This window comes from Salmo salar, chromosome 27, assembly GCF_965601325.2.
Source record: "Salmo salar chromosome 27, fSalSal1, whole genome shotgun sequence".
NCBI lineage: Eukaryota > Metazoa > Chordata > Actinopteri > Salmoniformes > Salmonidae > Salmo > Salmo salar.
The window spans coordinates 1,617,571-1,629,625 of NC_138317.1; the positions used below are offsets into that span (position 1 = coordinate 1,617,571).

General features: G+C 42.6%; 1 protein-coding gene across 15 annotated transcripts in view; it reads right to left on the minus strand.

Moving 5' to 3' along the window:
- The window catches only part of ubap2l (ubiquitin associated protein 2-like), a 92,074-nt gene that overhangs the window by 5,705 nt on the left and 74,314 nt on the right, over positions 1-12,055 (minus strand). For 10 of the 15 annotated variants that reach the window (XM_082970299.1, XM_082970295.1, XM_082970300.1 and 7 more), the window contains 6 exons: positions 10,291-10,389; positions 4,346-4,399; positions 4,015-4,096; positions 3,378-3,598; positions 1,791-1,896; positions 40-165 (listed from right to left, as the gene is read on the minus strand). In XM_082970299.1, the coding sequence (XP_082826425.1) occupies positions 40-165; positions 1,791-1,896; positions 3,378-3,598; positions 4,015-4,096; positions 4,346-4,399; positions 10,291-10,389 (688 nt within the window). The remainder of the gene's footprint in view (positions 1-39; positions 166-1,790; positions 1,897-3,377; positions 3,599-4,014; positions 4,097-4,345; positions 4,400-10,290; positions 10,390-12,055) is intronic. The other 5 variants (XM_082970305.1, XM_082970302.1, XM_082970301.1 and 2 more) reach the window with 3 other exon arrangements.

The window sequence follows — 12,055 nt, forward strand, 5'->3', positions numbered from 1 at the left end:
GGAGCGAGGAAGGGAGGGTTGGTGTGTGGCGGCACTCACCGACTCCAGGCCCGCTGACAGAGCTGGCTTGCTTGTTTTGAGCAGAAGCGGCGGCAGCCACGGCAGTGCCATATCCACCCTTACAGAAATCCCCACTCCCCGAAGCCTGGCCCATATCCTCATAGCCTGCAACAGTCAGACACATAGCCGCAGCCCACAGCGTTAGACACACCAAGCAGGGTAGGATGTGGGTGTTGGAGTGTCAGGCAGGGGGAGGGAGGGGTGGGCGGTGGAGGCAGGAAGCAGTAGGTTGTGTGGATAATAGATGCTGTGTGACCAGGTGGATAGAGGGAGAGAGAAATAGAGGAAGACTAAAGGATAGAGGTGGACAGATGGAGAGAGAGAAACAGGTTTTAAGATGGGGTGGAGGGTGTAGCCGGAAACCCAACTCCACTTATTGAATGAGCAGAAGCAAGCAATGATAGGCAATAGCAACAGAACACCCACCACCTTACTGCCCCGTAATACATGTAGGAGGGCAAAGGAAATATCGATACAGTCCACTTTTCCAGTCCAAAACTACTAAAATAGAACAAATTACTGTACTAATAAAAAGATAAAGGGTAAACTAGATCTCCTTCCCCATTCAAAAGAATGAGAGTTGCAGAATAATAAAACTACAATTTCCACTCCCATTTTAGACAAGTCTTCACATAAACGCAAACCCTGTAAACATTTTTATAAAAGAAAGTAAAATCATGAGCCTCAAAACTAATAATCTATATTGGGCCCAGATCACTGTATTCATGGATTGCGCATTGTGCCAGAATATTGTTTTAAACGTAAGTTTTAAGACTGATGCCCCACTGAGCATTCTACTCAATGCATCCTCATTGGGCGCTGATGAAGATTGTCTAAAGTGCATTACTGTGGCTTGAAAACACGATGACATTTCTAAAGGCAAATAATTAGTGCAAAAACCTTGTCATCATTTAAGTTGCCAGATGCAGTAGAACATTAGCTAGCTATGTAAGATTGAGGGGAGACCTCCAGATTGTAGCTAGCTAACATTAGCATTGCTAGCAATTTCTGACAAACTTTGCTACCGAAAACATTGCTGGCAAAGTTGTTTCCTACTAAATATGTGCCTACTTTAGCAATGTCATCGTATTCCCAAGCTCCTATAGTGTAGATGACAGTCATTAGACCCGGTTCCAAGTCATTAGTCCCAGTTCTACTTTTGAGCATCAATATGGCTGCAGCATCTGTAGAACGTTGATAACAATGCCAACAACGCGACCGAGTGACGGAGATGCAACCCATGAATAGCTGGCCCATATCAGACAGTGCACAGGGTTGGTTGGTTAGAATAGTTTGTTGGTAACAACGGCAGCAGGCAGTTTGTCTCCAAGCAACAGAAACCGCTCCATAACAGCTGGTCAACAACATCAGTGGCTGTGGCTACGCATGCCTGATTAGAAAAGTTGGAGTTAGGGCCATTTCATCTACTAACCATGTTAAAGAGCAGTTGATGTAGACCGGTAATGTGGGCAATGTCAGCCTTAGCAGGCTTAGGCACAGGCAAATGTTAATGTCTCCAACTTGGTGTAACTGAAATTAGTTGCATTCAAACCCAAAAAAACCTTTGAATGTGAGAGGCCTATTAAATATAAAAGTGAATGCAGGCAGTGTCGACTAAACTGACTTTCAGTTGCATGCAGTGTTGTTGATAGCCATTCTATCAGTATGTACAGAGTTGAACTGAATGACCCCTGAACAGATGCTGTTCCACAGGGTGTGTTTAGTCTTACCAGTGTTGTAACCATGGGAACCGTAGCCGCTGGCCTGCTGGAAGGCTGTTGCCGAGGCGTTGACTCCAACGTTCACACCGTGCTGCTTTGACGAGGTAGGAGCAACCTGGAAACACAGACAGGTTAGAGGTGAAACTAATATACTTAGTTGTCTAAAGTATATAAAATATCAGCTGCTAACACATGCAATTTCAATTCCTTTTACAGCATACTGGATTCTCTCCATTGAAGCTGCATTAGAGGACATTTTGCCAAAAAACAGTTCGTAATATATTTGTGTCCCCCAATTATAAATGAGGACAGTTTGCATGTCATACTACAAAATCAGACCCTCCAGGATTCCGTGATCGCATAATTCAATGCAAAATCAACCAATCAGCGCATATTATGCGAGAGCTCATAATTTTGACCAATTACTGCACTGTTACCGTGGAAAATGGCACAATCCAACCACACGTCAACAACGTTCATTCCCCCGGCCTGTCAGCGTATTCACGAACGAAGATGGGTGATTGTACGCCGGTCAGCCATCAACAATGAACCGAAATCAATCTCATTTGCAAACAAAAATAACAGCTAACGACTGTGCAAAACAATTTCCAAATGTTTTTGGAAACTAGAGAAAGCCGACAATCAACAGTCACTTCGAATCAGCAAAGCATATGAGAATGTCAGAACAGTTCCCACAGCAGCGGCAGATCACCATGACTGAAGTGGTAGCAAGGAAGACTGTGGCAAGCGCTGAAAGAATCAAGGTGAGTGGCGTTTTACTCAAAATGTTACTCAGATAACCTTGGCTTTAGTAGGGTGGTCAGCACACTGCTCTCCCCAGTCTGTCTATGGAGAGCACTGCTCAAAGCACTGTGTGCAATTTGTCAGCTTTGCCGCTTTAAACGATGTAAAACATAATAGGGATCACGAAAGCACAATCTTTCTGGATTTTTAAAAAATGGAATAGTACATTTCAACCACAACTCTATATTTTTACGTTCTGTTCTTTATCTCACTTACGGCCCTTTCAGGGGAGAAAAAAAAAAAATCAATCTCAAGAATTGAAGACAATTTATTAGAAAGAAATCGATCCTCAAATTGAAAGTGATTGATCAGCTTTGAATCGATTTTTTTTTTTTTGAGAGTGAGAGAGCGAGTAGGAATGGGAGGTGCATCTTGTGTTGATAGCAAGCCCCAAGCCTGATGGAGAGGTGTGTGTGAGTGTTCAGGAAAATAAACAAAATTGAGCACCTTAGATGTTTCTAATTGTTTTTGTATTATGTATTCTGATTAAATCGACCTAAAATCTGAGCACATGACTTTTTAATGCTTTATATGAAATTAACGTGAAAAGAAAAACATCACAAAATGTATCAGAATTTCAGAAAAGCTGCCGCAAAATCAAGCATTTTTGGCCGCAGAAATTGCAACAAAAAAATAGATAGACAACAAAAAAAATCTAAACCCTCGAGGGACTGCAAAATGCATGTGTACATGCATCACGAGAACATACACCCTTGTTAACTTCACAAAACTTCATATAATTTAAAAAACATCCAAAACGACAATACCCAGACAAATCATGAGAAACCTCACCGGGAACATGGCGGGGCCGTACTGGAAGGTGTTGGGCAGGCCCGGCACGCCGGTGTAGTAGGGCAGGCTGGTGTAGCTGTAGCCGGGAGGCAGTGCGGGGTTGAGAAAGGGCTGCTGCGTGGCGTGGTGCGTCTGACTCTGGTTCTGCTGCGTCTGCTGAGCCAACGTGGTGGCCGGAGCCGGGGAAGACACGTCACCTCGACCAAACTTTGATAAGTCACCTGCCGGAGGGGAACGGGGGAGAGATTAAAGGCAAAAAAAAAGGGAAAGTGTGAAAAAAAGTGTGTGAAAGGGTGATGAGTGGGAGAGAGATGAGCGAAAAAGTGACAGAATAACAATAATTTGTTCAAGCAACAGGCGGGTGATTCTCAGAAATCAGTTACTACACCAGAACAATGGACAGTAACGTTGAAGCAGCGTATCAGTTCCAGTCAGTCACGGCGATGAAGGTCTGACTATCTGGTGACGGCTGCACATTGTTCTAGCACACTACTTACTGTCCAGTTTTGCCATGGCGACGCAGGACAGGATCAACAGATGTGTTCATTCCTAACACCAAACCCCTCCCTTCACTGAGTTAGCATTCAGTACACAGTCCATAAAATAGGAAAGTAGAGTTAGTTAGAATGGTGCTTACTAGAGTATGGGTTGTTGCTCAAGCTGCCATCTCTGCCAGTCAGTGCTGTGTTGGGGGTGGCAAACGGGATGCTGTAGTAATCCTGAGAAGACAGAAGAGGCTCAGTTTTTACTAGTACGACTATCAGACTATATCCCATTTCATTAACTCGCAACATGCAGCACAGTTCCTGGAATGAAATGAGTTCCAAGAACAGTTTGGCAAGACAGCCAGTTCTTCCCTTCTTTAAAAATCAGTTTGCAGCTGTTGTTAGAGTTACTAGTAAATGCCAGAAGTCATATTTGGCCAACCCACTAAATGGATGGGTTAGATCCAGATAACTTAGACTCACCAGTGGTATTCTTGTCTGGAGCATCTGTAGGTCATCATAGCCATACACCTGAGGCTGAGAGGCAAAAGGTGGTGAGACAAGACAATAGAAGGAAAAAAATGTTTGCAATTCTTCTCCAATTGCAATATACAGTGGCAAGAAAAAATGTGTGAACCCTTTGGCAATACCTGGATTTCTGCATAAATTGGTCATAGAATTTGATCTGTATCTTCATCTAGGTCACAAAAATAGACAAACAGTCTGCTTAAACTAATAACACAAACAATTATACATTTTCATGTCTTTATTGAACACACTGTGTAAACATTAACAGTGCATGGTGGAAAAGTATGTGAACCCTTGGATTTAATAACTGGTTGACCCTCCTTTGGCAGCAATAACCTCAACCAAACGTTTTCTGTAGTTGTGGATCAGACCTGCATAACCGTCAGGAGGAATTTGGGACCATTCCTCTTTTCAGTTCAGCAGTATTCTTGGGATGTCTGGTGTGAACTGCTCTCTTGTGGTCATGCCACAGCATCTCAATCGGGTTGAGGTCAGGACTCTTACTGGGCCACTCCAGAAGGCGTATTTTCTTCTGTTGAAGCCATTCTGTTGTTGATTTACTTCTGTGTTTTGGGTCGTTGTCCTGTTGCATCACCTGACTTCTGTTGAGCTTCCATTGGCGGACAGATAGCCTAACATTCTCCTGCAAAATGTTTTGATAGACTAGGGAATTCATTTTTTCGACGATGATAGCAAGCTGTCCAGGCCCTGAGGCAGCCCCAAACCATGATGCTCCCTCCACCACAATTTATAGTTGGGATGAGGTTTTGCTGCTGGTGTGCTGTGCCTATTTTTCTCCACACATAGTGCTATGTGTTCCTTCCAAACAACTCAACTGTAGTTTCATCTGTCCACAGAATATTTTGCCAGTAGCGCTGTGGAACATCCAGGTGCACTTTTGCAAACTTCAGACTTTTTTTTGGACAGCAGTGGCTTCTTTCGAGTTGTCCTCCCATGAACACCATTCTTTAGTGTTTTACGTGTCAACAGAAATATTAGCATGTTCCAGAGATTTCTGTAAGTCTTTAGCTGACACTCTAGGATTCTTCTTAACCTCATTGAGCATCCTGGCTACTCCTAGGGAGAGTAGCAACAGTGCTGAACTTTCTCAATTTATAGACAATTTGTCTTACCTGTTCAAGGCTTTTAGAGATACTTTTGTAACCCTTTCCAGCTTTATGCAAGTCAACAATTATTAATCTTGGGTGGTCTGAGATCTCTTTTGTTCGAGGCATGATTCACGTCAGGCAATGCTTCTTGTGAATAGCAAACTCAAATTTTGTGCGTTTTTTTTAATAGGGCAAGGCAGCTCTAACCAACATCTCCAATCTCGTCTCATTGATCAGACCCCAGGATAGCTGACTCCTGACTCCAATTATCTTTTGGAGAAGTCATTAGCCTAGGGGTTCACATACGGTTTCCAATCTACACTGTGAATGTTTAAATGGTGTATTCAATATAGACAAGAAAAATATAATAATTTGTGTGTTATTAGTTTAAGCACACTGTCGATTGTTGTGACTTGATGAAGATCAGATCAAATTTGATGACCAATGTATGCAGAAATCCAGGTAATTCCAAAGGGTTCACATACTTTTTCTTGCCACTATACAATTATGAAGCTCTAAATCGCAACTTTTATAAACTGTAAAAATCGGAATATTGAACGATTTGCCCAGATATAGGCAGTCAGTCACATTATATAGACTTCATGATTTCCATGACTTAAAGGCAGGTTTAGTTGACAGGGACAGTAGGAGTACTTATGTCTTTCCTATAAAGTAGGGTTCCAGTGAGGATTTCCTATGCTGGACAAGCATTAATCAGTTAAATTAAACATTGAACTTGAATCCTGGATCTAGCCGTTGGACAGTTTTTTCTATAGATTTAACCTCGGTACTTAAAACCTAAATCAATACTGTCCTTAACGTGGTTCTTCAAAAATATTGCATAATACTTGTTGGATGCGAATTTGGGGTTGAGCTGTTTAATTACGCTGTGAAATTTTCAAACATAAGAAAATGTCTTCCTGGACCAGATTAATGACAGTCAAGTGACGAACAGCTGTTGTGATGGGCTGTTGCATTGCATGTGCCAAGTGCTGGAAAAAAAGGTGTTCGTGAGGAATGTCCAGAATATTGGAATCTCATTCGTTACACCGGTGAAGACAGTTGTGCCTGGATCCACGTTGGATCTAATATCCCTAGCGAATTGATGCTGATCATCTGTTGTCTGCTTGGTTTACAGCAGGGTCTCGTGAAATTTAACAAAGAAAGAAAGCATCAATGTAATGAGTTCATGTTGTTTCTGTATCTCGGATTGGACACAGTCTACTGTGAGCAATTGTATAGGATAGACTATTGCGCAACACCCGACGCTATTCTTATGAATTAATCTGGATATAATGACAAATTACATAGCCTAGTGGGCTTCTTCACAATATAATCTGGTAATAAAATAACATGACATTCATTTCTTTCCATGTTACACCTGCAATTGTAAACAATACAAAGGGCTCGAAGACACATATTTGAATTTGGAGCTCAGAAGTACTAGAATAGGCAGACATTTCCTCAATTTGGTGCTTGAAAAGTTCTTGTACAATTGAAGTCGGAAGTTTACATACACTTAGGTTGGAGTCATTAAAACTCGTTTTTCAACCACTGTTAACAAACTATAGTTTTGGCAAGTCGGTTAGGACATCTACTTGGTGCATGACAAGACGATTTTCAGCTTGGAAAATTCCAGAAAATTATGTCATGGCTTTAGAAGCTTCTGATAGGCTAATTGACATCATTTGAGTCAATTGGAAGTGTACCTGTGGATGTATTTCAAGGCCTACCTTCAAACTCAGTGCTTCTTTGCTTGACATCATGGGAAAATCAAAATAAATCAGTCAAGACCTCAGAAAAAAAATTGTAGACCTCCAAGTCTGGTTCATCCTTGGGAGCAATTTCCAAATGCCTGGAGGTAACACATTCATCTGTACAAACAATAGTACGCAAGTATAAACACCATGGGACCACGCAGCCGTCATACCGCTCAGGAAGGAGACACGTTCCGTCTCTTAGAGATGAAAAGTGCAACTCAATCCCAGAACAACAGCAAAGGACCTTGTGAAGATGCTGGAGGGAACAGGTACAAAAGTATCTATATCCACAGTAAAACGAGTCCTATATCGACATAACCTGAAAGGCCGCTCAGCAAGGAAGAAGCCATTGCTCCAAAACCGCCATAAAAAAGCCAGACTACGGTTTGCAACTGCACATGGGGACAAAGATCGTACTTTTTGGAGAAGTGTCCTCTGGTCTGATAAAACAAAAATAGAAATGTTTGGCCATAATGACCATTGTTATGTTTGGAGGAAAAAGGGGGATGCTTGCAAGCCGAAGAACACCATCCCAACCGTGAAGCACGGGGGTGGCAGCATCATGTTGTGGGGGTGCTTTGCTGCAGGAGGGACTGGTTCACTTCACAAAATAGATGGCATCATGAGGCAGGAAAATGATGTGGATATATTGAAGCAACATCTCAAGACATCAGTCAGGAAGTTAAAGCTTGGTCGCAAATGGGTCTTCCAATGGGACAATGACCCCAAGCATACTTCCAAAGTTGTGGCAAAAAGGCTTAAGGACAACAAAGTGAAGGTATTGGAGTGGCCATCACAAAGCCCTGACCTCAATTCTATAGACAATATGTGGGCAGAACTGAAAAAGCATGTGCGAGCTAGGAGGCCTACAAACCTGACTCAGTTACACCAGCTCTGTTAGGAGGAATGGGCCAGAATTCACCCAACTTATTGTGGGAAGCTTGTGGAAAGGCTACCCGAAACGTTTGACCCAAGTTAAACAATTTAAAGGCAATGCTACCAAATACTAATTGAGTGTATGTAAACTTCTGACCCACTGGGAATGTGATGAAAGAAATAAATCATTCTCTCTACTATTACTCTGACATTTCACATTTTTTAAATAAAAGTGGTGATCCTAACTGAACTAAGACAGGGAATTTTTACTAGGATTAAATGTCAGGAATTGTGAAAAACCTAGTTTAAATGTATTTGGCTAAGGTGTATGTAAACTTCTGAATTCAACTATAATTATTATAGACAATTTATAAGTTCTCCTACATAATTATCCGTGAGAGAGTTGTGGCCACTTTTGCTTGTTTCCCGCAGCTTCAATTGAAGGGTGTTTTACTCTGTTGCGGTAAAACCATGTGCGGTTTTCAATACAAATCCTTCCATTACACATTGGTCGCTTTCTCATAAAAACAGCGATGGTGACATTAAAAGTGAGATTAATGTAACAGCTATTCATGACTTTATTATGTGTGCCTGCCTCGGCCACATAGGCTACAGAAATCACCATGAATGCATCCAATTAATTTAGGCAAGTGCATATTATTCCCACATTTTAGAATGTGATAATTTGAATATGAAATCATTGGCAATGCCTACAATTCATTATTCTTTTGACACTTCTTGCATGTTTTTTTTGTGTCAGATTTCAGAAAGGCTTTACGGCGAAAGCAAACCATGCGATTATCTTAGGACAGCGCCCAGCATACCAACACATGAAAATCAGATTTCAACCCGCCAGGCGTAACACAGAAGTCAGAAATAACGATTTAATTCATGCCTTACCTTTGAAGAACTTCTTCTGTTGGCACTCCAATATGTCCCATAAACATCACAAATGGTCCTTTAGTTCAATTAATTCCGTCGTTATATCTCAAATGTCCATTTATTTGGCGCGTTTGATTCAGAAAAACACCGGTTACAACTCGCCCAACATGACTACAAAATACGTTACCTGTAAACGCTGTCCAAACAACTTTCTTAATACAACTTTAGGTATTTTTTTATGTAAATAATCGATCAAATTTAAGACGGGATAAACGGTGTTCAATACCGGATAAAAACAACGTGAAGCGCGTGACCTGGAGCGTACATCAAAACATTAGAGTGCACTAGGCTGGGCCGTACTTCTTAATTTCTCTGAAGAAAAACATCAACCAATTTCTACAGACTGTTGACATCCAGTGGAAGCGATAGGAACTGCAAGTGCCTTATAAATCTAGATAACCCATTGAAATCACTGTCACCTCAACAAAAAAAAAAATCCTGGATGGTTTGTCCTCGGGGTTTCGCCTGCCAAATAAGTTCTGTTATACTCACAGACATAATTTTAACAGTTTTAGAAACTTTAGAGTGTTTACTATCTAAATCTACCAATTATATGCATATCCTAGCCTCTGGGCCTGAGTAGCAGGCAGTTTACTTTGGGCACGTTTTTCATCCGGATGTCAAAATACTGCCCCCTAGCCCAAAGAAGTTAAGCTTTATTTTGATGTATAACACATATTTTCAAGAATGTTAAATATTTGAATTTAGTATTTTTGTATTTTGCACTCTGCAATTTCACCGGATGTTGGCCAGGTGGAACGCTACCGTCACACGTATCCGTAAGAAGTTAAGACTAAATTCTTATTTACAGTGACGGCCTAACCCAGACGACGCTGGGCCAATTGTGCGCCGCACTATGGGACTCCCAATCACAGCCGGATGTGATGCAGCCTAGATTCGAACCAGGGACTGCAGTGACGCCTCTTGCACTGAGATGCAGTGCCTTAAACCGCTGCGCCACTCACATTATACCATTGTATTACAATGATGTTCTTTAAAATTACAATTAAGTGCTTGAAATAGTCCCTGAAAGTCTTTGAATTTGACTTGCCAATGTCTTTGCGTACTCTGCTTAAAATATGTACAGTCCTTGGCCTACGTAGGTGGAGTTATGGGCCAATTTGAATATGTTCCTATTAGTACACTTTTATTTTTTTTATGTTGATCCCAATGTTATACATTGGCCCCATTATTTATAGAAAGACCTACTTACAGGGTAAGCATGGAGTAGCCCGGGGGCCATGATGTATGGGTTGGGCAGCAGAGGCGGCACTCCAGGCGGAAGGTTAGGAGGTGCTTTCCCTGTAAAGAGACCAACAGAAACAAAAGACAAAACATATGAAATAATAGTATTAGAAAAACATATAAAACACACTTCAAATTTACAACACGCTTACATCCCACATCTAAACCTGAGACCCCTGTCTACGTCCCAAATGGCATCCTATTCCTTACAGTGCCTTCAGAAAGTACCCACACCCCTCGACTTTTTCCACAATTTGTTGAGTTACAGCCTGTATTCAAAATTGATTAAATTGAGATTTGTCGTCACTTGCCTACACATAATACCGCAATATGTTTTAAAACAAAAAGATGAAATGCCTTCAGTCAATAAGCATTAAACCCCTTTGTTTTGGCAAGCATAAATAAGTTCAGGAGTAAAGATGTGCCTAACAAGTCACATAAGTTCCATGGACTTAATGTGTGTAATAGTGTTCTGCAGACTGCCCTATCCCATCTGGACAAGAGGAATATCTACGTAAGAATGCTGTTCATTGACTTATAGCTCAGCTTTCAACACCATCGTACCCTACAAGCTCATCAATAAGCTCAGGGCCCTGGGTAAGAACCCCACCCTGTGCAACTGGGTCCTGGACTTTCTGACAGGCAGCCCCCCAGGTGGTGAAGGTCAGAAACAACACCTCCACTTCACTGATCCTCAACACAGTGGCTCCACATGCTCAGCCCACTGCTGTACTCCCTGTTCACCCATGACTGTGTGGCCACGCTCGCAGTAGAAGAGGTGGAAAGCTTCAAGTTTCGCGGCATACACATCACCATGACAATCTGAAATGGTCCAGCCACACAGTCAGTGTGGTGAAGAAGGCGCAACAGCACCTAGGGCTTGGGCCTTAAGACCCTCACAAACTTTTACAGATGCACAATTGAGAGCATCCTGTTGGGCTGTATCACTGCCAGGGTCCCTGCTCATCTGCGTGAACGTGCCTTAGGCATGCTGCAAGGAGGCATGAGGACTGCAGATGTGGCCAGGGTAATAAATTGCAATGTCCGTACTGTGAGACGCCTAAGACAAGAAGGACAGCTGATCGTCCTCGCAGTGGCAGACCACGTGTAACAACACCTGCAGGACAGGTACAGGATTGCAACAACACCAGGAACGCACAATCCTTCCATCAGTGCTCAAACTGTCCGCAATAGGCTGAGAGAGGCTGGACTGAGGGCTTGTAGGCCTGTTGTAAGGCAGGTCCCCCGACATCACCGGCAACAACGTCGCCTATGGGCACAAACCCACCGTCGCTGGACCAGACAGGACTTGAAAAAAGGACTCTTCACTGACGATTCGCGGTTGGTCAGATTCACGTTTATCGTCAAAGGAATGAGCGTTACACCGAGGCCTGTACTCTGGAGCGAGGTCATTTTGGAGGTGGAGGGTCCGTCATTGTCTGTGGCGGTGTGTCACAGCATCATCGGACTGAGCTTGTTGTCATTGCAGGCAATCTCAACGCTGTGCGTTACAGGAAAGACATCCTCCTTCCTCACGTGGTACCCTTTCTGCAGGCTCATCCTGAGATGACCCTCCAGCATGACAATGCCACCAGCCATACTGCTCATTCTATGCGTGATTTCCTGCAAGACAGGAATGTCAGTGTTCTGCCATGGCCAGCGAAGAGCCCGGATCTCAATCCCATTGAGCACGTCTGGGACCTGTTGGATCGGAGGGTGAGGGCTAGGGCCAT